Genomic DNA, 26,409 nt, shown 5'->3' with positions numbered 1-26,409 from the left:
ATGGACCTCGAGGTTGTCATGCTAAGCGAAATAAGTCAGGCAGAGAAGGACAGATACCATATGTTTGCACTCACAGGTCTAACAGGAGAACAGGAGAAACCTAATGGAGGACCAGGGGGAGGGGAAGAGGGAAAGAGAGTTGGGGAGAGAGAGGGACGCAAAACTTGCGAGACAATTGAATACTGAAAACGAACTGTGGGCTGAAGGGGGGCGGCGGGGGGGGCGGGGAAAGAGGTGGAGGTGATGGAGGAGGGCACTTGTGGGGAAGAACAACACTGGGTGTTGTATGGAAACTAATTTGACAATAAACTGCTTAAAAAAAAGAAAGAAAGAAACATAAAAAAATAATAAAATAAAAAACTTTTCCTGTTAAAATTACTCTGATTCTCTTTCCTGATTGGACCCAAACCAATCAATAATAATCAAGAATATGCAAAATAAAACCCCAGTATCATACCACTATGCACACAACAAAATAGCCAAAATTAAAAAGAATAATAGCAAATATTGGCAAAGACATGGGAAAAAAGCGTTGTCATAGGAATAAATTATAATTTCACAAAGTCATCTGGAATTATCTTGCACAGCGGAAAACAGACATACATTATCAAGTGGCAGACAGTGTCTGCTGCCCGCATTCCCTCTCAGACCTCCTCACTATTTCCGTACATTCCAGGCTGACTTCCTCGGATGAGCACCTGCACCTTTGCTGGAGGCTCCCCTCTGGCTGCGGGAACCCACACTTCCTCTGCAGGTGATGAGCTGAAAGTGCCTATCTACAATCAGCATCGCCCAGGGGTAGCCCCTAGCCACGAAGGATTTGGTAAGGGCACCCTCACGCTTCCTCACCTCTTTGTTGAGATCATCCTGAAGTACATTCCCACCCCACCCCTCAGTACTTCCTCGTGGGATTAAACTACCAGAGCCACTGTGGGAGACGATTGGATAACATACTTCCCATTGGCTACTTTTCTTCCCTGCACTACTCTGTCAACACCCCTGCATCTCCCAAGTGTACTACATGTGCTTGAGTCTCAGTGTTAAAGCAGATACTTCTGCTTCAGGGAGGTGGAGGGAAGGGTGACCAGACCAACAGTGCCACCAGGAAGCAGATCTTCAGGACAGGACTCCGGGGGTGGATCACTCCCTGGGCAGCCGGTAGACAGAGTGGGAATAACTCCTGGCACGCTGCGGCATCACAGTGAGTAAGACTTCCACTTGTGCGCTGAGATGGGACAGCAGCGGAAGGTTATGCACGGACAACAGGCTAACGCAACAGCTCTAGCATTTGAGAAGTGCAGTAGCCAGGGAAGTCACGGGGACTGTGGGCGTAGGTGGCTATAAGGCTTCCTTCCAACGTGCTGAAGGGAGACCACTGCGGCAGGCGTTTCTAGCGAGACACCTGCCCACCAACAGTTTTCCCTACAGCCAGTAAGGCTCAGTTCACCATCCACCAATCCAACTTTAGGGGGAGTGTAAAAGCCAGGGGACTCTACCATTTAAAGGCAATTTCTACTCCTGCAGCCAGAAGGAAGATGAGGCTGAAAAACAGGCCCAGGATCAAATTGTAAGAGGAGCAGAATTACAGAAAAAGTCTAATTCGCAGTCATGGCAAAACTTCAGTGTTAAGACAGTGCCCCTAGGAGGAAGTAAAACCCTAAAACTTAGGAGGGTCCCATACGGTAGATGCACATGAGAACCGTGAATTTATACTTTGAGCCTACAAAAGTGTCTCAGAAGTCCGACTTGACAGTAAGAAAAATAAATTCCCACCTTCTTCATATGATCACTTGTTCCTAGCCATGCCAACAAGTAAAACCAGAATTGAATTAAATCAATTGAATCAATAACAACTGGCTACAGTAATCATGCATCCAAACACCATGAAATTAAAGCAGCAGTCCCATACAGTGACCATACCAAAAAAAGATAAATTGAAAAGCCCCAAATATTTGCAAATTAGGTAACAGACTTCTCAGTCACCAAGACAATCAGAAAATATTTTAACTGAATAATATTAAAACCACAACACACCAAATTTTATGAGATGAAGCTAAGCTGGTATTTATAGAAAAATTTTAGCTCTTGATGTGTGTATTTGAAAACTTAAAATCAATACCCAAGGTTACATAGTTCAAGCAGCTAGAAAAAGAATAGTGAGTTAAAACAAAAGAAAGTATGAAGGGGCGGCTGGGTGGCTCAGCAGGTTAAGTGTCCGACTTTGGTTCAGGTCATGATCTCACGGCTCGTGAGTGCAAGCCCCACATGTCAGGCTCTGTGCTGACAGCTCAGAGCCTGCAGCCCGCCTTGGATTCTGTATCTTCCTCTCTCTCTGCCCTTGCCCAGTCATGCTCTGGTTCTCTCTCTCCTTCAAAGATATATAAATATATTTCTTCAAGAATGAAAAAGAAAATAATAAAGAACAGAAATCTCTTAAATAGAAAACTCATATAAAAAAGAAAATTAACACAACTAAAAGCTGGCTTCGTGAAGACTAGTTAAATTAATATGCCCCCAGCAAAACTTACCATGAAAAAAGTATGAATTACTATTATCAAAAAGGAAAAGAAAAATGCTATTAATGCTACAAAAAAAATACATTAAGAACAACTCCTAACAATACATTTAACATTTTAGATGAAAGGAATAATTCTTCAAATAGTACAACTTGACAAAACCAACAGAAAATGAAATGAAATTACAAATGTCCTTCATGCAAAAATCCCAAACAAAATATAATCAAATTTAATCTAGCACTATATCATAAGAATAAATTTAACATATTCCCAACAGAAGTATGTAGAACAATTTGGAGGCTCATGAACTCATTGCTATGTTGGGGAAATGCAAGCCACTCCGTGAATCAATGGGGAATGTCTAATGATGAGATTGTGGAGGGTAATCCAGGTGACAGTGATTACAAGAACAGAAAATATGGATTTAACAGGTGCTCTGATTGGTTCAAGGAGAGAAAGCATAAAATAACTGCATTATTCCCTTGAGCAACTAACTTTACCTAATATTTTTGCATTTAATTCACAAAATCATTTGCTGATACAGTATGAAAATCATCCCATGCCTAATAGGAAACCCTTTCAGAGCAAAACAAACAAACGAAAACAGAAAGACAGCTATACAGAAGGCATCCCCCACAAATACTGAAAGGCTAATATGAACGACCCCTGATGCAGGAGGCAAAACGTTACAGAGGAAGCAAACTACAGAGATACAAAGAGCCTGGAAGGAAAATCTGGGGAGAGATTCTTTGAAGAATTAGGGTATTGAAAAACTATCCAGTATGTGGGCCCAAGCAGGGGAATTTGGGAAGCCACATGCATCCCCAGGAAGACTACATGCTCAAAAACGATGGAAGAAGACTTTACATTATCACCTCTGGCTACTTTTTAGACTGAAAGCAAGAAGGAAATGAAGGCTAAGGCGGAGTCATAAACAATGCAGCTGAGCACTGAAGGAAAGCCCCCCAAGAGTTAATCTGCAAAGACTAGGAGAGTCACTTATTTTGTCCTTGGCTCCAAGCATTCAAGGAAATCTGTGTCACTAGGTGACCACAAGCTAAAAGAACAAAACCTTTAGAGACCATAAACAAAAAAGAATACAGTCGTTACAAAAGTACTTTAGAAAAATCACTGACTACAACCCACATATGCAAAAGAAAACCAAACCCTGAGGAGAGAGAAAGACTCTGATTTCCATAATTATAACATTACAATAATCAACAAAAAATTACCAAGCATGCAAAGAAACAGTATGGCCACTCACAGAGATTAGCAGAAATTGTCCCCATGGAAACAGACACCGAACTTGTTTTTTTTTTTAATGTTGTTTCTACAACGCATTCTAAGTTTCAAACAACTAAGTTTTTTTAACTTTGAGGCATTCCTTTTCTTGACTTGAGAGCCATATAGGCACGTTAATCTAGATCAGAGCTCCATAAACTACTGGCCTATTGCCTGTCTATGTAACTGAAGACTTACTGGAACTTGGCTGCATGCGTTTGTTCACTTACGTCTGAGACCGCTAACCTGCTGAAGGGCAGAGCTGAGGAGCGGCAGCAGAAGCCATCCAGCCTGTGAAGCCTAAAATATCTATCATCTGCCCTTTCACAGAAGAAGTTTGCCAATCTCTTTCTGGATGCCTGTCATATGCCCATATGCCTTCAAATGTCTCCTGTAGCTAAAACTGCCCCATCCAGAGCCCCTGATCAAATAAACATGCTGTGCCATTTAAAATATAGCAAGGGCCACTACTAAGTGCAGGAAACCGAGCACAAACGTTAAGCAAAATTAAAATTAAATCAGTTGGAAGTACTGCTCTCTATCCTGGCTATGAATACAAAATTTGATCAAAGCATTATAAAAATAAGAGAAATTCAGTAGTTATAATACTACAAAGTCCCTGAGACAAATAAACCCTATTAATTTTTAAAAAATGGTTTTAGTGCTGGCAACAGCCACTAAAAAAATTAGTCAAAACACTTGGGGAGTCTTCATGCAGAGTCACCTTTGCAAGCCTCCTCATACAGAAGTCTTTTTGTTTGTTTGTTTGTTTGTTTTGAGAAAGAGAGAGCATGAGCTAGTGAGGGAGGAGCAGGGAGAGAGGGAGAGAGAGAATCCCAAGCAGGCTCCACACCATCAGCAGAGTCTAACACAGCACCAAATCTCACAAACTGTGAGATCATGACCTGGGTCAAAATCCAGAGTCCAACGCTTAACTGACTGAGCCACCCAAGTGCCCCCAGAAGTCTTTTATAAAACAATGTTCTTAGTTAAAGTATTGTTTAACAGCTTACTGATTCCTTTTGTTAAAAAATGAACAGTGGGCCCCTGGGTGGCTTTGTGATCTCATGGTTTGGAAGACTGAGCCCCACCTCGTGCTCTGTGCTGACAGCACGAAACCTGCTTGGGATTCTCTCTGTCCCTCTGCCCCTCTTCCCCCCACCCCCTCAACTCGTTCATGCCCTCTCTCTCTGCCCCTACCCCACTCATGCACACTCTATCTCTCTCAAAATAAATAAACATTAAAAAAAAAAGAACTGGAAAATGTTTTAACAAAATGAGGAGTACTTCTAGGTCATAGTCACTGATATTCACTGTTTTCCGTTCTGCACAGTGATACATTGTGAGCCTGCACTGGTCCAGTTCCCTTACCAGTGCACTGTGCATCCCCTACCCCGAAGTCTGTATTCTCCGTCCACCCGACTCCTGATAAAAATGACGGTGACCTCATCTGCTAGAGCACAGTCTTCCAACTTTTATAACATGCTCCCTTGTCAGTAAAACTTTTTATTACATAACTCAAATATATGTACATTTACATGGAAATAAACATGTACTACTTAAAACACTGTATGCCATAAAATATAAATTTAAACAACTGAAATTAATACTAACACTACTAGAAGTCCTGATATTTTCTTCCCACGCTCCAGTGCATTGTCCCGGATACCATCCCACTTGAGAGAACGCTGATTTGGATAAACCATAGTCTGGCCACGTAAGTATTCCGCCGTATCCGTACACTAACCAAGCTACCTGTGGGAGCTGACTGCATCAGCACGCACCAACTACAATTCCTCCACAGACGGGCCTCAGGGAGAACAAACCATATGCACTTAGTCAGCTCTCACATCGGACCGAGGAGCATGGAGCTCCTCATAACACTCTCTGCAGGACTTGGGGTGACAAATAACCTCTGGTAGAATGCCACTGGTAAGACCATCCCACTTCTCCAGGAAATAAAAAACCTTTTTCTATGATCCTTCGAAATCACTGTATTGCCATCGCAAATCTTTCCCAATCTCAACCAGGCTTCAAATAGTTGCCAAGACAAAACAGCGCCTTCAGGATGAATGTTACCAAGACTGTATCAAAAAAGCATTCAGTGTTTTAACCTTTTGGCTACTGTGTGTCAATACTCATTCATAGAGAAGTTGTATTGGAACTGACAGAAGTCATTCTGGGTTCTCAGAAATCTTTCACGCAAATATTTAAATATCTGTGGGCCAAACATTACAATTAGGCATTTACTTCAAGGTTTCTGGCCATGTTAAATACGGCTAATGTCAAGTTGACTTCATACTGAGAAAGGAAGCTACAGAAATAAGAGGAAGAAATTAAGTTACCAGGCAAGATACTTCATTTTGAAAAGATTTGATTCGGTTGTACTCATTTATTTCTTACTGATTGTAAGAGAGAATATATTATTCACTCCTCATGTTTCCAGGGGTCGGGATTTTAATTAGAGTGACACTCCTAGCCTCTCTGCCCCCACCTCACTCCTTCCTTCTTCCTCAGTGGAGATGTGGCTTTTGACTGGAAAGGTAAGGAGAACAAAACTGAGTGTGAAAGGCTGAGAGGGTGCATTATGCCCACTTTCCTCCATCCAACATAGGGCCCTGCCCAGCAATACAGACCAGCAGTTGCTTAACGCTGCCTGTGGGTAAATTTGGTATTGAAGTGAACTCTTAGACAGTCCATTATGGCCACACATGAAATTCATGTTCTCCATATCTACACTTTTAAAGCTGATATTTTAACCATTATGTGACTTCTCAGCCTATTTCTCAACTAATTCTGAACTCTAAAATTTTAATAATTATATTCCCAAATATGAGAATTCTAGCTCATCAATGCATTTTTCCTCAACACTGCCTTAAGTCACTGAGATGAATATACAATGCAAGCATTTTTTAGTCATACAGTCTCTTCCACATAATATTACTCTTTTCAAATTCATCTACTATCTAATGATAAGGAAAACCTCCTCCCCTTCTGGCTAAACTGACTTCACTTCTACTATTTTGAAATCTTAAGCTGTCTATATTCTTCCTATTCACTTTTAGGTAGCATATGGTCCAGGTAAGAGTAAAATAGTATTATTTTACTATTGGCCCAAATAGTATTTCAGAATGAAATGAATGGTATGAATAGTATCTTGTAGATCAAATCAAGCCAAATGGATCAGACAGCTTAAATTCCACAGCATCTTCTTTTCAAGGATCCAAATGTTAATTAGTACTGATGCCAACCATTCAGATGTTAATTCCCATCATTCACGGCAGACCAAAGACATGGAGGAGAGGGAAGTACACAAAGTATGAATCAACCTGCATTATTACTGTTGTTAAAAATAATAAAACTCAATTGACCACCATACTTAAGGAATTAATTTACCTTAATCTTACAGTTAACTGAAGATTAAGACTAACTGAAACTCAATCAGAATATCTTTTTCAGTGATTTGTTGCTAAATATGTTCCTGAATGTTTTCTTTTTTTAATTGGTATGTTAGCAATTTACCACAAACTTAGAAAACCTCAAGCATCATCCATTTATTATCTCACAGGTCAGAAGCCCCCGTTTAGTCAGATGAATATTAGCTGAGCTCCGCTCTTACTTGGAAGCTTTTGAAAAGAATCCGCTTCTAAATGCATTCAGCAGCTTGACAGAATTCAGTTCCTTGAGGATACAGGATTCCCATTTCCTTGGCAACTATTGGCCAGGGATACGCTTAGCTCCTAGAGACCCCTCTCCAGTCATTTCCACACAGTCCCCTCTATCTAACCGGAATAGTCCGTCAAATTCTCCGTGTGCCTCCAGTCTGTGACTTCCCCTTCTACCAGCGCCTGAGAAAACCACTTCTCAGGGGTTCGTGGGACCTGATGAAGACTACTCAAATAATCTCTCTTTTGCCATATGATATAATCATGACAGTAACACCAGGGGGCAAAGGTCATCTTAAAATTATGCCAACCACACTTCCTATACTACTAAAATTTTGGAAACATAATCACTTTCATAACAGGATGGTTAAATGCCTCGGAAACATTATTATGAAAGTTAATTTCTATACAATCAAAGTTTAAGATTAGTTTGATTTTATCCCGACTATATAAGATACCCTAGAAATTATTTTTTTAAGTCACAGATAAAACTTCATTTGCATACTTTGACTTTCTCCCCAAGTGGACTAAAGAAAAATATATACACATAGTCATTCGTGGATTCAAAAATATTTATTGAATGTGGCAATATTCTTGGCATGAGGTATAAAAACAGTGAACTTAAAAGATCCCTAGAAAGTAGACTAGCAGCAATATAGTGCTGGTGAGGAGGGAAAAGAATGGAGAGTGACTGCTCTTGGGGACAAGGTTTATTTTATGGAATAATAAAATGTTCTAAAATTACTGTCATAGTTTCACAATTTTAAGTATATTTTAAAAATCATTAAATCATATACTTTAAACTGGTAAAATTTGTAGTACATAAGTTATATCTTGATATCTTGATAAAGCTGTTAATATAAAAAGTTAAAAAAAACACAGTAAAACTTCTGTGTCTGCCCTTCTGGACCTTACATTCCAGGGCAGCGCTGTCCAGCAGGACTTCTTGCAATGAGAGGAAAAGTCTACGTATTTACCGCTCAACAGGGTAGCCACTCAGCACATGTGGCGATCGAGCACTTGAAATCTGGTCATTGCAACAAAGGAGCTGAACCTTTAAATTTTAACTGTAACTAATTTTAAAGGTTATATGTGGTTAGTAACTTCCACAGCGGACAACATGATTACAGAAAGAGGAAAGACAATACACAAGAAGCAAATAAATGTAGAGTGTGTAAAGTGATGATACACACATGGATATGAGGGGAAGATAGAGCACTCTCCATCACTCTGATATGTATCTATAGAAACATGTCAGGTGTCTGTATGTATATAAATATACAAGAGCATACATCGCATCTATATTGTCTACATGTGATATACATGTAAATACTTAGATATGAGCAATTAAAAAGTAGGAAGAGTCTTTTATCCTTCTATAACCTTCCTAAGCTTTTGTAAAAAAAAAAAAAATTTACAAACTACTTTTGAGATCATTCCACATGTTGAAAGAATTACTTTTGAAACTGTACATATACAGTGACCATTATTTGTGTTTCTTTCCTGTAATAGTGATTCTTACCACTTTGAGAAGTGAGATCACTTTTGGGAATCTTGAAAAAGCAAACCACACCCTGGCTACAAAAATTCATACAAATAATATTCTGTATAAAAATCTGAGGATTTACCAACCACTCACAGCCCATCTGAGAACCAGACATCAAAAATTCCTATTACAATACACATTCGAATAATCAACAAGCTTAGAGACAAAATACTTTTACATCATAGAGAACTGTTTGACAAGTTTAGACTTTTCGTTTGGCATCTCTGTCTACTATAAAACATACCCGTTCATGTTAATTTTGTAAAGAATAAGTTAAGAACTATATAACATTCTCTTTTCACTAAAAAAAAAAGGAAAAGACATGACTGAGAAACTAAAGGCAAAACTTCAGAAAAGCTACAAGAATCTCAACTTGGTCCTATAAAGAATATGTAACTCCACCTCCCTATGGCTCAGTTTCCCTGTGTGTAAAATAGTTATAACAAAACTACTTATTTCACAAAACCGTTTTAAAAATGCAATGAGATAAATTTTATCAAGTGTTCAGTAAAGCAATAAGACAAATCCATATAAATTTCATGACACATTGGCAGAAATCGATCTCAAACACATTATCATTTCAGTACCACTCATTACCTTAGGTAACCCCTATGCTATCTGGAAATTCAAAAGATTATGAGTTTATAATTAAGGAGAAACTTATTAAAGACTAAAAGATGGCTTGATGTGGATAAAGAGCCAGACAGACATGATTTGGCAATTCACTTGTTATTTAGTAGCTCTCAGACTTTGCATAAATAATTACTTCAGGTCTTTCATTCTGTATTCCCACTATAAAATGAGAACAGCAGTATGTACCTCACAGGATTTCCATCAGCCAGAAATATATATATATTTATATATATGTAATATATATGTTAATATATATAAAAGTAGTATAATATGGTAGAAAACAATATATATATTACTTTTCCTCTAAATTCATAATTTAAGTTTGAAATGCCAGTTTAACTGCTATGAATATTATTCTCAAATGAAATAGAACAATAAATTCAATTTTCTTGAAAACATTCATTAGCCTAATTATATTGTCAAAAAGTCCTAATGAAGCCTGACATTAAACTTAATATATCAAAACATGGAGAATGCTCTTAAATTAAGTTCTGTTTTTTTATGGACACGGAGAATCAACCTGAATGTTTCTAATTTACACAGTGGTTTTTTATTTAAGGCTTATATTTTACCTATAAAAATAGTATGTACCTTCCCCTCCTCACCGGGAGAGAAAGTGGATATGGGATCCGTTCAGTGAGACCTGCCCCGCCCTAAACTAACATCAGCAAAGAGGCAGCACCTCTGGACCTCATCATTGGAGTTCCAGCAGCTGCAGAGACTCTGGGGTGGACCATCCCCACCCTGCACTAAGCAAATGCTGGCTGAGTCAGCACCCCTCATCCTAAATAGAAAAAGAAACAGATTACAAAGATGAAGATGGTGAAAAAGGAGGTATTTTGAATCTTGTGTATGAAGCCCTGAGTACACCTTCAGGCAGCCCGTGTGTGAAACAGATCTCAATCAACAAAACAAAAACTTAGAATTTAACTATGGTATGGAATATCATCTGCATCTCAGAATGGTAGCAGACAAGTAGGGCAGAGGAGAACAGTACAACCAAGGCTCTGGAAACTAAACTGGCACTCAAATCTCAGCACAAAAATGGATCATCACACTTCTAAGTACATACTCAAGAGAAATGAAAACATACATCCGCACAAACATTTGGTACACAAAAATTCATGGTAGCATTATTCATAATAACCAAAAGGTAAAAACAACTCAACTGTCCAACAACAACAAATGTCCGATCCAATGACTGGATTAACAAAATGTAGACTATCAATACAATGGAGTTATTATTATTCAGCAGTAAAAAGGAATGGACACATGCTACATGAATGAAACATGAGTGAAAAAAGCCTATGACAAAAGAATGGAATCACAATATGATTCCATTTATATAACGTGTCCATGACAGGGAAGTTCACAGATGCAGAAAGTAAATCAGTGGCTACCCAGATTAGTGGAGATGGCAGGCAAAGGAAATATGGAGTGAGTGATGATGAAAATAAGATTCTTTACCAGGTGATAAGAAAAGTTCTATAATTAGATAATGGTGATGGTTGCACCACTCTCCAAATATCTTAAAAACAACTGAACCATTTAAAATGATGAATGGTATGGTATATAAATTACAACTAAATAAAGCTGTCATGTTAAAAAAAAATAATAAAGTGAAGGTCATGTATGCTGAACCAGAACGAGATGACTGCCTCCTACAACAGAACATTTAAAAGGGAACCAAAATCTCATGTCCAATACTCAAAATATCCAGCGTGTACTCCAAAATGACTCACCATACCAATAAACAAGAAAATCTCAACTCATCTGAGAAAAGAGGTGATCAGAGGTACCATCGCTGATATGGCAAAGATGCTGAAATTATGTGAAGAAGCTTAAAGCAGCTATCAGAAAAATGGTATAACAAGCAGCTGTAGACATTTTCAAAACAAATATAAAAATACAAGCTTCAAGCAAAGAAACAGAAGACATAAAGAATGAAACGGAAAATATAATAAATGGCGGGGGTGGCGCCTGGGTGTCTCAGTCAGTTAAGCGTCCGACTCTTGATTTCAGCTCAGGTCATGATCTCACAGTGCATGAGTTCAAGCCCTGCATCAGGCTCTGCACTGATGGCACGGAGTCTGCTTGGGATTCTGTCTCTCTCTGCCCCTCCCCTGCCAGTGCATGCTCTCTCTCTCTCTCAAAAATAAATAAATAAGCTTTTTTTTAAGTAAATATAATAAATGAAACTTTCCATACCAGCTCACAAGATGGGCCCCAAAGCAGAATGAAGATGAGAGAGGAAACAAATCAGGGAACATAAAGATAGATAAATAAAAGTTATCCAACCTAAACAGAAAGAAAACAGACTGAACAGAGCTTTAGTGACCAAGAAGGCAATAAGAAAAGATGTAACATTTGTTTCTTTGGAGTCATGGGAAAGAAGAAAGAGTGTGGAAATGAAAAAAATACTTGAAGAAACAATAACAAAAATTTTACAAATTCTGAAAAAGATAAAAAGATAAAATAAAAAGCAAGAAGCAGAGCAAATAATAAAATAAACTCAAAGAATTCTCCACCCATACACATCATAACCGAATTTCTGAAAATTTAAGAGAAAAAAAAAAGGTCAGAGGAAAATAACACATTACTACAAGACAATTTAAATGACAATAGGTTTCTCATCAGAAACCTTAGTGCCGCTGCTTTAAACACTCTAGCTCTCAAAGAAGAGATATAACCAAATTTGTGTTCTATAAAGCAAACTCTGTAGCTATAAAGAAGAGATTAGCAAGAGAAAAATTAGAAGCAAAGAGATCAGTTAAAGAGCTACTGTAGCAACCCAGTGGAGAAAAATTCAGGACTTAACTGAAACAAAGACCAGAAAGATGAAAAGGATGGCACACCTTGAGAATGGCAACAGGTCCTACATGTACAGATGGACTCTCACAGGAAAAATCCCGTCTTTTCCAGCAAGAATGACTGGGTAGTGCCCCTGCAAACCAGAGTATGTAAGGCGTGGCAAGGAAAAGAAAGCTGAAGATGGAAATACCCTGATTCTGTGTATGAACCCACGCAAGACTCAGGCTCCATCTGAACAGCTCACATGAGGAACAGACCCAAAAGCAGCTTAATGAAGTCTTTGAGAACTGAATTAAAACTGAAAACACTGCACAAGTCTCAGACTAATCCATGAGTGCCGTGGGTACATTCAGATCCAACGGCTTTGAAAACATAAGGGGGATGAGAGCCACTGCCCTCAGAAAGCATGACAAAGAGTTTGCTATTGAACCTAACTGGCCTGTGGCTTAAAAAATAAAATTAACAAGTAAATAGGCAGATCAATAAATCAACAGCCCCTAGAATGTAACAAGACCCATAGCCTATACAAGATACATTCATGATGCCCAAAATAAATCTGAAAATCACTGAACATATGAAGAACTAGGAAAATGTAAACAGTTCTCAAGGGGAAAGATAATCAATGGATGTCAATCCTGAGAGGATTCAAAAATTTGCATCATCAGACTTTGACTATATTACAACTAGACTCCATAAGGCAAAGACGCTAAAATAAAAGGAAAAGAGAAAACTTCTCCACAGAGAAAGATTAGTCATAACAAAGAACAAAATGGAAAGGCTAAGATGAAAAATACATCTTAAGTTTTAAAATGACTGGATTGATGGGTTCAAAAGCAAAATGGAGAGAAGCAACAGTCAGTGAAGTTAATGATACTTCAAAAGAAATCATACCATCTGAAGAAAGAGAAAAGATTAAAAAATATTAGTAATAATAACCTCAAGAACCTGTGGAGCTAAACTGAAAACCTAACATTAGTGCCACTGAAGTCCCAGCAAAAGAAATAAAAAAGATTACCTCAGAAAAATATGATACAAAATAATTTTTTAAAGCCCATTTTGGTGAAACACAAATATAAATTTAAGAAGCTGAGCAAAGCCGACCCACAGTAAATTTATTTTTTTATGTTTTTTATTCATTTTTGAGAGACAAAAAGAGATAGCACGAACAGGGGAGGGTTAGAGAGAGGGGGAGATACAGAATCTGAAGACAGGCTCCAGGCTCTGAGCTAGCTATGGGCACAGAGCCTGACGCGGGGCTCAAACACACGAACCGTGAGATCATGACCTGAGCCAAAGTCGGACACTTAACTAACTAAGCCACCTAGGTGCCCCAGCCCCACAGTAAATTTAAAGAAAGCTACATACAGACATATTATAATCTGAACTGCTTAAAGCAAAAAAATGTAGAAAAATCTTGAAAGCAGTTAGAGAAAAATGACACTATATAAGGAACAAAAGCAATCAGAATGACCACAGACTTCCCACCAGAAACCATGGCAGGCCAGAAAAGAATTGGTCAACCTACTTAAAATGCTGAAAGAGGGGTGCGTGGCTAGCTCAGTCAGGAGAGTGTGCAACTCTTGATCTCGGGTGGCGAATTTGAGCCCCATGTTGGGTGTGGACATTATTTAAAAGTAAAAAATCTTTAAAATAAACAAAAAATAAGATGCTGAAAGAAATGACCGCCTAGAATTCTACATCTGCAAAAACATCCCTCACTAAAAGGGTCAAAATAAAGGTATTATTAGGACAAAAAAATTTTAAGAAAATACATCAGCAACAGCAAAGAAATACAAAAAAAAAAAAAAAAAAAGTGGTTCATACTAAAGGAAAATGACCCTAGGAGGAAATGTCTATCTAGAGATAAGCAAAGATCAAAAGAAACAGCAGAAAGCCAAGAAAATATAAAAGACAATATTTCTCCTCAAGTTATTTATAATATGTATATTGTTGAAAGCAAAATTTATAACTTTACCTGATGAGGTCTGCCATATAAACACATTTGATGTATATGACAATTGTAGAAAGGTCAATGGGGATGGATAAATGGACAAATATGGTTCTAAAACTTAATTTTACCTGAAGCAAAATAATATTAACTCTGAATAGATTCAGAAAGGTAAGTACGCATATTGTAGTTACAAGCATACTAGCTTAACCACTAAAAAGTAATACAAAACCATAAAAAGCTATTATTTGATTGGACTGAAATATATATATATTTATATTCATATGTGGCTATTAATAGCAAAGTAGACTTCAAAGCAAAAACAATTACTAAAGAAAAAGAGGAAGGAAATGATATGATGATGAATGGATCAGTTCACCAAAAAACACAGCAGCTCTAATTGTATATGCACCCACCAAGAGAGCTTCAAAACAAAAGCAAAATAACAGAAGTGAAAGGAAACAGACACATCCATAATTACAGTTGGAGACTTCAACACTTCTCCCAGAAATCAACAGAACCAGATAGAATATCTAGTGAGGATACAGATATCTAAACAATATCAACAACCAACTTGATCTAATTGACATTTCTCTAACATTCCACTCAACAGAATTATTTTCAACTGCACATATTAATATTCACAATATACCACTTTTTTTTTCCAGAAACAAATCTTAACAAATTTATGACTGAATTATACTAGGTAGCTTCTATGAACATAATGTAATTTTAACTAGAAATAACAGAAAAACCATTGATAAATCCCCAAATATTTAAAAATTAAACAAAATAGGTCTACATAAGCCAAAGAAGATGCCTAAAGGAAAATGAAAAAATAATTGAACTGAATAAAAATGAAAGCACTACATATCAATATGTGAGATGTAGCTAAAGCAGTTCTTAGAAGAACACATATAGCATTAAAATGCTTTTATTAGAAAGGAAAAAAAATCCCAAATTAACAATCTAAGCTTTTCCATCTTAAGACATTAGATTAAGAATAGCAAATTAAAACCAGAAGAAGCAGCATCAATGAAACTGAAAACAAAAACAAAAGAAATAAGCAGTGGGAATCAATGAAACCAAATATATTCTTTGAAAAGATTAACATCAATAATAATTGACTAAGCAAGAAAAAAGAAAGAAAACGTAAACTACCAGTATCAGAAATAGAAGAAACATTATTAAAGACTCCACAGGCAATAAAAGGATAATAAGGGAGTATTATACACAATTTTATGCCCACAAATTTGAAAACCTAGATGAAATGGTCCAATCTAAGACAACCTACCAAAACTCACTCAAAAAGAAATCAGTGAAATGAATGTCCCGACATCAATTTTAAAAACTGAATTCAAGGGCGCCTGGGTAGCTTAGTCAGTTAAGCATCTGACTCTTGACTTCGGCTCAGGTCCTGATCTCATGGTTCACAAATCCGAGTTCTGAGACAGGCTCTGCACTGATAGTACTTGCCTGCTTGGGATTCTCTCTCCCTCTTTCTCTCTGTCCCTCCCCCCTTATCTCTCTCTCTCAAAAATCAACAAATGAAGTTTAAAAAAAAATGAAATCATAGTTGCAAGCCTTTCCACAAAGAAAATCTGAGGTCCAGATGGCATCACTGATGAATTTTACCAACATTTAAGAAAAAAGTAATATCAATTCTACATAAATTCTTCCAGAAAACAGAAGAGGGAGCAATTTCTAACTCATTTTACAGGGCTAGCATTATCATGATAAGGAAAGCCATTACATGAAAAGAAAATTACAAAACAATATCTTTTGAGAACATAAAAGCAAAAATCCCCAACAAAGCAACAGCAAATCAAATACACCAAACTATAAAAAGTATGATATATTGTGACCAAGTGGGGTTTATCCCAGGAATGTAGAGCTGATTAAATATTTGATAATCAATCAATTTAATTCACCAATATCAACCAACTAAAGAAGAAAAACCAAATGATCCTCTCAACAGATACAGAAAAGAGATACGATAAAATTCAATATCCATACCTTATAAACTCTCAAAATAAAGAATAGTAAAGTACTCCCTTAGCTTAATGAAGCGTATTTGCCAAAACAGCCTGCAGCCAGCCTAATACTTAATGCTTATAAACAACGTTTTCCACCGAAGACTGGGAACAAGGCAAGGATATGTGTTCTTATTCTTTTATTCAACATCAAGCTGAAGGTCCTGGCCAGCACAGCAAGAAGAAAAATACAGGCATATTATTGTAAAGGAAGAAGTAAAACTGCCTCCATGCACAGATGACATAATCGTCTATGTAGAAAATCCCAAGGAATCTATAAGAAAAGCTACTAAAACTAAGTGGGGTTAGTAATATTGCAGGATACAAAGTCAACATCACTCAACATCAGGAACACAGAAATCAAAAACCACAATGAGCTACCACCTCACACCTGTCAGAATAGCTAAAATTAATAATTCAGGAAAAAAACAGATATTGACAAGGATGCAGAGAAAGGGGAACCCTTTTGCACTGTTGGTGGGAATGCAAACTGGTGCAGCCACTCTGGAAAACAGTCTGGAGCTTCCTCAAAAAATTAAAAATAGAACTACACTAAGACCTAGCAATTGCACTACTAGATATTTATCCAAAGGATACAAAAATGCTGATCTGAAGGGGCACATGAAGCCCAATATTTATAGCAGTGATATCAACAAAAGCAAAATCGGGGCACTGGGTGCCTCAGTCAGTTAAGTGTCCAACTTCAGCTCAGGTCATGATCTCAGTTCATGAGTTCGAGCCCAGTGTCAGACTCTTCTGTCAGTGCTGAGTCTGCTTCAGGTCCTGTCTCCCTCTCTCTCTGCCTCTGCCCCTCTTTCTCTCTCTCTCTCTCTGTATCAAAATAAACAAACATTTTTTTTTAAAAATAGCAAAATTACAGAAAAAGCCCAAATGCCCATCAATTGACAAATGAATAAAGAAGATGTAGTAGGTATATACATATGTATGTGTATGCATACACAATGGACTATTACTCAGCAATCAAAAAGAATAAAATCCTGTCATTTGCCAAAACATGGATCAAACTAGAGTGTATTATGCTAAGCAAAGTAAGTCAGGCAGAGAAAGACAACTATCATAGGATTTCACTCATATGTGGAATATAAGAAACACAGATGAACATAGGGGAAGGGAAAGAAAAATAAGATAAAAACAGAGAGGGAGGCAAACCATAAGAGACTCTTAAATACAGAGAAACAGACTGAGGGTTGCTGGAGGGGAGGTGAGTAGGGGATGGGCTAAATGGGTGATGGGCATGAAAGAGGGCACTTGTTGGATGAACACTGAGTGTTAAATGTAAGTGATGAATCACTGGGTTCTACTCCTGAAACCAACACTATACTGTATGTTAACTAACTTGAATTTAAATGAATAAATTTTTTAAAATTCAATTGAATTTCCACATAATAAAAATGAACATATGGAAACAAATTAAAAGAAGCAATATCATTACAATAGCATCAAAGAAGGAAAACTATTTAGGTATAAATCTAACAAAATACATGTAGGATCTCTATCTGATAAGTACGAAATATTGATGCAAGAAATAAATGAACACCTAAATAAATGAAGAAATATATCATGTTGGTGGACTGGAGAAGTCAGTATTGTTTAGATGTCATTTCTTCCCAAAATGACCCCAGGTCAACAAAATCCCACTCAAAATCCCAGTGAATTTTTTTTTGAATTGACAAGCTGATTCTATCATGTGGAAAAGCAAATAACTGAAAAAGCTAAATGAATTCTTCAAAAATAAAAAGTTAAAGGAATCTCACTATAATTTCAAGAATTACTGTAAAGCTACAATAGTCAAGAAAAAGACTCTCAAAAGGACAGACACATACACATGGATCAAAGGAACAGAACAAGGTCAAGAAACAGATACAGATACCCAATTGATTTTCAACAAAGGTACAAAGACATCCTTAAAAAAAGGATCATCTTTTCTAGTCATCTCATAATGAAAAAGGGGTCAATTTGTCAGAGGACAGAATATAAAATTTCATGCACTTAATAACAAAGCTTCAAAATACATGATACAAAACATAGAAGACTACAGAGGGAAAGAGATACATGCAAAATTATAATTGAAGATTTTAATACCTCTCTTCCAAGAACTGATAGAAATAGGCAGAAAATCAGAAAGGTTTTAGAAAACTTGAACAAAATCATGAATCAACTCAATCTGCTGAAACATATAGCATTCTTTTCACATGCACAAGGAATGTTTACCATGATGGACAACAGCAAAATTACAGAATAATTCTGTAATAAATAAATTCTGGCCAATAAATCTTAACAAATTCTAGTTATACAATCATATACATTATATAAATTGAACTTATAATTATGTATGTTAAATCAAATGAAGGCAACATCAAATGAAAGCAATATAATTCATAACATCAACAAAAAAGTGATGCAGAAAAAGTATTCAACACAATCCAATATCCATCCCAATAAAAACTCTCAGCAAACTGGGAACAGAAGGAAGCATCCTCAATGTAATAAAAGGGAACTACAAAAAACTTACAGATAACATATTAGTGGTTAAAGATTCAATATTACCCCTCTAAATCAGGAACGGCATATAGTTGACCCCTGCTATTACATGTATAGATCACTGCAGTGGAGGTTCTAGGCAATGAAATAAGGCAAGAGAATAAAAGCATCCAGATTGTAAAGAAAGGAGTAAAGGTATCTTTATTTGCAGACAACACAATCATCTATTCAAAAAAATCATAAGGAATCTATAGAAATCTACTATAACTAATGAGCTTAGTAAGATTGAAAAACACAAGCTTACCTTTAAAAAACCAGTTGTATTTCCATGTAATAGACAATCAGAAATTAAAAGCAAAAACATATATAATTTACAACAGCACCCAAAAATGTGAGATATTTAAGGGAAAATGTGACAAGTGCTCTGACTTGTTCACTAAAAAAATTTTAAATATTGCTGAGAGACTAAAGAAGACCTAAATAAAAGGAGAGATATACCATGCTCATAAGTCAGAAAATAGTATTAATAAGATGTCAACTGCCCCCCCCCCAACTGGTCTGTAGCTTCAACACAATTCCAAGTAAAATATTAACAGGCTTCTTTGGAGAAATTGACAAGTTGATTCTGAAATTTATAAGGAAATGCAAAGAACCCAGGAGAGCCAAAATAACTGAAAAAAGAACAAAATTGAAGGACTTAATATTTGCTGCGTTCAAGACTTAACAAAGCTACAATAACCAAGATATTATTGCCTTGACATATAAAGAAATCAATGGAGCCATGGAATAAATAGACACACAAATGTACGAAAAACTGGCTTTGGCAAAGATACAAAGCTACTTATCAGAGAAAGGAGAGCCTTCTTAAAATGGTTCTGGAACAACTGAATTTCTATATGTCAAAAAAAAAAAAGAAAAGAAAAGAGTTGAGATCCCCGCCTCTCACCATATGCAGAAATTAACTCAAAATAAACTATAAACCTAAAGTCTAAACCGACAAAACTTCTAGAAAAAAATTAAAGAGAAATTATGACCTAGGCAAAGGTTTCTAGATATAACACCAAAAGTATAATTCCTAAAAGAAAGAAATGAATTCATCAAATTTAAAACTTGTGCTCTTTGGGGAGTCTGGGAGGCTCAGTCAGTTAAGCATACAACTTTGGCTCAGGCCATGATCTCACGGTTTGTGGGTTTGAGCCTCTCCTTGGGCTCCACATTAATAGCTCAGAGCCTAGAGCCTGCTTCAGAATCTGCATCTCATTCTCTCCGTGCCCCTCCCCCACTTGTGTTCTCTCCCTCTCCCTCTCCCTCTCCCTCTCCCTCTCCCTCTCCTCCCTCTCCTCCCTCTCCTCCCTCTCCTCCCTCTCCCTCTCCCTCTCCCTCTCCCTCTCCCTCTCCCCCTCCCTCCCTCACTCGTGGTCTCCCTCTCTCCTTCTCTCCTTCTCCCCTCTCAAAAATAAATAAGTTAACATTTTTTTTAAAACTTGTGTTCTGGGGCACCTGGGTGGCTCAGTCAGTTGAGCAACCAACTTCAGCGGCTCAGGTCATGATCTCACATTCGTGGGTTCAAGCACCACGTCAGGCTCTGTGCTGACCACTAGCTCAGAGCGTGGAACCTATCTTCAGATTCGGTGTCTCCCTCTCTCTCTGACCCTCCTCTGCTCATGTTGTCTCTCTCTGTCTCTCTCAAAAACAAAACATTTAAAAACTTAATAAAAAAATAAAATAAAAATTTAAAAACTTGTGTTCTTTGGAAACACTGTTCAGAGAATGAAAACACAAGCCCCAGCTGGGAAATAACATTTGCAAATGATAGATCTGATATGAAACTAATATCCAGAATGTGTAAAGAACTCATAAAAATCAATGACAAAAGTGTTTTTACATGTGCAAGCTTTGAGCAGTCACCTCTCCAAAGAAGATATACAGACAAGTAAGCACATGGTATGACAGTCAACACCATTAGTCATTAGAGAAATGCAAATTAAAACCACAATGACATACCACTACATACAAATTAGGACTGCCAAAATTTAAAAGACTGACCACACCAAGTGTTGGTGAGAATGTGAACTAAATAGAAGATTCTTACACTGCTGGTGGGAATGCATATAATACAACCACTATGGAAAACATTTGTCAGCTTGTTGAAAAGGTAAACATGTATCTGCTATGTGATCCACCCATTCCATTCTTCAGTATTTACCCAAGACAAATGAAAGCCCATGTCCATATAAAGAGTTTCTACACAGTTGGTATAATACCAACTTTCTACAGAACTGCCGAAAACTAGAAACAACCTAAATGTCCATCTATGGGTGAAAAAGAAATTGTGGTATATCCATACAGTGAACTACTACTCAGTAATTAAAAGAATAAACTTCTGATATACCTTTAATGAATCTCAAATATGCTGTGTGAATGAAGCCAGACAAAAAGGAATAATACACAGTGTATAATTTCACTTATATTCTAAAAAATCCAGCAAGTCTATAATAACAGAAAGCTGCCCAGCAGTTGCCTGGGGATAGGAAGCAGCAGCAGGAAGGAGAGGGAGGCATTATGAAGGGGTACAGGGAGCTTTTGGGTTGAATGGAGATTTTTATGATTTTGATGGTGGTGATAGTTTCAGAGACAAAACTTTTTAAATTTTACAGTTTACTCCATGTCACCTATACCTCAATAAAGGTATTAAAAAATAATGAAAAAAATATAATTCTAATAATTCCTTTTGAAAGTACTAAGAAGGAAAAAACTGCTGTAAAAGTATGTAATAAGGGGTAAGAGTCTGACAAGTCAGAAAAACTGCTGTAAAAGTATGTAATAAGGGGTAAGAGTCTGACAAGTCAGAAAATCCTCCTTTAGGATCCGTAAGCTAAGATTTGAAATATGTTGAGTAATCAGCCAAGCAAAGACCAGATAGGAAAGAGAATTTAGGGAAATAACAGCATGTTTGAAATGCCCTAAAACCAAAAGAAATGTGTGACTTTCAAGGACCTAAAAGACAAGTACAGAAAGGAAGAAAAAAAAAAAAAAGGAGCAGAGTCGAATCTGCAAACTATGGAAACTATGCAATGACAAGTAACTTACTTTATCAACTTAGAGCCTTAGAACTATTCTATTTAGATATTGTAAATTTCTGCCGTGTAACTGCATGATTTAACAACATAAAGAACCCACGTATATAAATTACATATTATAATCTCAATTTAAAATAAAGAAGACTGTACCAGAAAGTAGGGGGGCGGAGATGAGAACTCAGGAGTGCACTTACTGCAATGTGCACCGGGTACTGTAGGCAACGTTGAATCACTATATTGTGTACGTGAAACTACTATTACACTGAATGTTAACTAACTGCAATTTAAATAAAACCTTAAAAAAAACTTATGGATATAAAAGCACTAAAAAAATTAAAGGAAGGAACGAAAGGAAGGAAGGAGAAAGACAGAGAGACCGACCTGAGGTCAGGGAGTATTCAGTGCAACCTCAGTGTTAAATGACAGTTTCCCTACTATTTAAAAAAAAAAAAAAACACTCCAAATACATGTTTCTTTAATAGTCGTTAAGAAAACATATTTACACAGTTAACCCTGCCCCTTTCTGTTGATAATAGCAAAGAAATTCCTAATAGTATATCTTCATTTTGCTGTCACCAGAAATAGAGTACTTCTATTATAAATATGAGAATTTCAGCATCCATATTTGACTAACCTAAGAGGTTTTAAAAAAAAATCTACATACAAATGGCCACCTGAGTGGCTCAGTCAGTTAAGCATCCAAATCTTGATTTCAACTCAGGTCATGATCTCCCAGTTGTGAGATAGAGCCCCGCGACAGGCTCTGCACTGACAACACAGAAATTCCTTGGAATTCTCTTTCTCTCCCTCCCTCCCCCCCCCCCCCCCTCTCTCTCTCTCTCTCTCTCTCTCTCTCTCTCTCTCTCCCTTCCCCTCCCCCTGTACTCTCTTTCTCTCTCAAAATAAAAAAAAACACTCTTTTATAAATATATACACATTAAACATATAATAAGATATAATAAATTTTAGAAAAATATGCAATAAATGTGTTTTAATAATAAATTTACATTTAGAAATTACTCTTAGTGAGATATTTTCCAATCTCAGAACATTAATTTAGGTTTTGTTTAGGAATTAGAAGTCACAGGCACCTAAGTCACATTAGCAAGAAACTGTCCAAATCTGATCACAAAATATAAATTTATATAAATATAAATCTCAACTACTCTACAGAATAATTCTAAAGAACTAGTTTCCAAAAGAGGATGTCATTCATTTAAGTAAAGTTTGCAGCAAAATGGTTTCTAGACTAATGTTATACTAAGCTACTCAAGTAACTATAACTCAAATTGGCATATATCATATCCTTGATTATTATACTTCAAATTGGCATTGTCCTTTCTGATTCTCAGTCCTAAACATGTCAGCGTAATTTTAGTCAAAGATCAGTATTCATTTCATTTTACCCATATGAGAAATGGCTTGTAATTAATTCAGAGTGTTTTATTCTTTTCAAATGGAAACAGATAAAAGACCGGAATCAATGCTAAAAGAACTAAAGTACCACTTTTGATATCATATTCGCTTCTGCATCCCCCCCCCCACCACCATTAATCTTCCATTCTAAAGAACCATTTGAGGAATACTCTTATTCTCAGTAAAATCCCTACAGTAGGGGAAAAAAAAAAAACCCTAAGTTACCATGGAACCAGCCAATTAATTTTGACACCTGCTTACCAAGATTGATCATTTTTGATATCTGTTTGCTATGTTGCTATCCTTCAGTTTAGTAAAAGATTTTCAAGATAATTAATGAAGTGAAAATTTCCCACTATATTATTACTTCAAATTCTGAATAAAATCAGCCATCAACTTCAAATAAACCTTCCTTGGCTTAGGATGTACTTTACCAGGAAGAACTCTTGTCTTCTAAATTGATTCTTCCTTTTAACACTAACCCACGTTTTACCCCTAAGAGTATACACAAAACACAGAGTAGTGCCAGTTGTATTTATCTAATTAACAGCTTATATTCCACAGAGAAATGAAAGACTACTTACTTACCAAAACAGTACAATGAATCACAGGAAACAACAGTTTCCAAAGAAAGCATTCATATTCAATGATTAGTTCCGGATTTGTTATCTAACTATATTTAAAAAGCTATTCTGTACCCATAACGTATTATGTTTATGATCATCATATCCCTGTGTTATTTAAGCTAGTTTAACTTGATCTGTGACCTTGCCTACCAACGGGGACGACGTCTACTAGTAAGGTTACAGGCTGCTGATCTAGCTGATTAACAAGTTCCACTAGGATAAAATGTACATAGGAGCTTCTCAAAACTACAGCAATCTTTGTGCTCTTCAGATAAATGGAGCAAATCCACCCACACGAAGGCCAAAATCTTAAATCATATATGAACCAAACAATCTTCCTATCTATGTATAGAAAAATGTAAAAATTGATACAGTGTTTTTCATTTCTGGCTGCCAGTTTATATGTTCAAAATTCTTGGTTAGTAAAAAGGCTGGCTGAAACTGTCACAGCCAAAGTTTAAAGACACTTAAGGAAAAAGAAAAGGCTACAAACAAGCACAATTCATAAGACAAGTGTTTCCTTATCTTGAAACACTTTTTAAAACGTTTAATTAGCACCTCTTTCAAATTAAAAAAAAAATGTACCCAAAAAACTATACTATTATACTGATTTGTGAAAGTGTGAAGTGAGAAAACATTTCGACCTATTGCTACAAATGAATGTCATAAAGCTTCTTTTTGAGATTTCACCTCCAAAAGCCTGCTGTATATTTAAATAGTAGGATTTACGTAAAAAGTGTCCTTTAAAAAAGTACAGTTTTACAATGAGCTTTAAGAAACACTGCTTTAACAAGTTTAAAAAAAAAAAGGAAAATATGCTATATTTAAAACTCCCAGGACATTTTCCAAATAAAATAAAATAATACAAAACTCCCAGGACATTTTCCTTGAAGACATTAATAAGGTGAACAATATTCCTATTTCTGCCTTAGGGACGGAGACATCCCCCTTAGATTTTGCTATCATCCTGACAATATCAGAAATTTACCAAGTGTTATTTCAGAGCCACACAGCAGCCAGCAAACTTCACAGTAACCATCTAGAAGTCTAAGAAGTTGCCTCACTTAATAATGACTGTTACCTGCAGATTGTCAGGGGGCTACCTTAATGGCCTCAAGCATCGTGCTGCTCCCCCACATTAACCCATGTCTTATCCTATCAGGCCGGAAGGTAAGAATTCTCAACCAATAAGGGGAAAGTATCTTTACTACTGTAAAGCAAACTCCTTAGGGCCTTGAGCTTCGGAGAAAAAAACAGTGATGCTCTCAAACAACAGCTGATAGTGAAACAGTTCGAAAACTCCATTATCTTCACCACATTAAGAAGTGCAGATATTTCATCATTTTATATAACACAAAGTCACTTTTTGTGTTCTCAATTAAAACTGTCCTAACAAATTAAACACAGTATATTGGCTAAAAGTAAACATTCTAGAGTTAAACTGATTCGGAATCAGAACTCGAATGGCCCTTACTACTGTGCAATCTTGGGCAAATTACTTAAATCCGTTGCCTCCCGTTCTTGTAAATCCAGCATAATAATTCCAATAACTCGCAGAGTTGTTGTGAGGGAACAAATGAGAAAATCCACGTTAGGCGCTTACCAGTGTTTGGCAGAAAGTAACCCCATCATAAACTCTTCATTACTAAATAAACTAAAATGTTATCAATAGTCATCTCTAGAGAGAGGAGCAAGATAGGAGTAGAGGTGGAGGGAGGTACTAGTAGAACATAACTTTTAACCTTTACACTTCTGCATTGTCTGAACGTTTTGCAATGTCCCAGTATTTCAAGAGTTCTTGCATAAATATTTATTTTAAAAAATAGGGACCTAACAAAATGATATTTGGCACCGTAACTGAGTATGGAAATGCTGATGAGCAGGAGACCAGAAGTCGCTACGGACATCTGGACCCCGGCGAGGGCTTCGCGTGCCCGGCGGCCGGGGGTCCGCGCGGGACCCGGGGCTCCAGGACTGCAGGGGGCGGCGCGTGCCGCGGGTGGCCCCAAGCCAGGGGGACCCGACACCGCGTGAGAGCAGGGGGAGGTGGGCGAAGGACGGGAGGGGACGCGACGGGTGCGGGGCAGGGCGGAGGTGCGGGGTCCGGCGAAGGCACTTACTTGAACCGGCCCTGGCAGTGCTGGCACTGGTCCCCCACCCAGCCCGGGTCGCAGAGGCAGGTGGAGTTGACACAGCGGCCCGAGAAGCAGGAGCCGGTCCTCTCGCACGGCTTGGACTGGGACACCTGCGCGTAGAGGGCCAGGTAGAGGAAGCCATAGCACAGCAGCCAGCTGTTCCCGTCCAGCAGCCAGGAGGAGGCGCCACCGCCGCCGCCGCCGCCGCCCGCCGGCC

At 37.3% G+C, this 26,409-nt stretch overlaps 1 protein-coding gene across 1 annotated transcript in view; it reads right to left on the bottom strand.

Moving 5' to 3' along the window:
* Window positions 1-26,407, bottom strand: part of ATRNL1 (attractin like 1) — a gene marked incomplete at its 5' end in the record, with an annotated part of 743,525 nt that extends 717,118 nt beyond the window's left edge. Inside the window, one exon of the mRNA XM_029920431.1 lies at window positions 26,178-26,407. Within this exon, the coding sequence (XP_029776291.1) occupies window positions 26,178-26,407 (230 nt within the window). The remainder of the gene's footprint in view (window positions 1-26,177) is intronic.
* Window positions 26,408-26,409: the final 2 nt, after the last annotated feature.

Source organism: Suricata suricatta, chromosome 2 (genome assembly GCF_006229205.1).
Source record: "Suricata suricatta isolate VVHF042 chromosome 2, meerkat_22Aug2017_6uvM2_HiC, whole genome shotgun sequence".
In the NCBI taxonomy this organism is placed as follows: domain Eukaryota; kingdom Metazoa; phylum Chordata; class Mammalia; order Carnivora; family Herpestidae; genus Suricata; species Suricata suricatta.
Note: the sequence above shows the minus strand (reverse complement) of the source record. Positions and strands in the feature narration are given on the sequence as shown.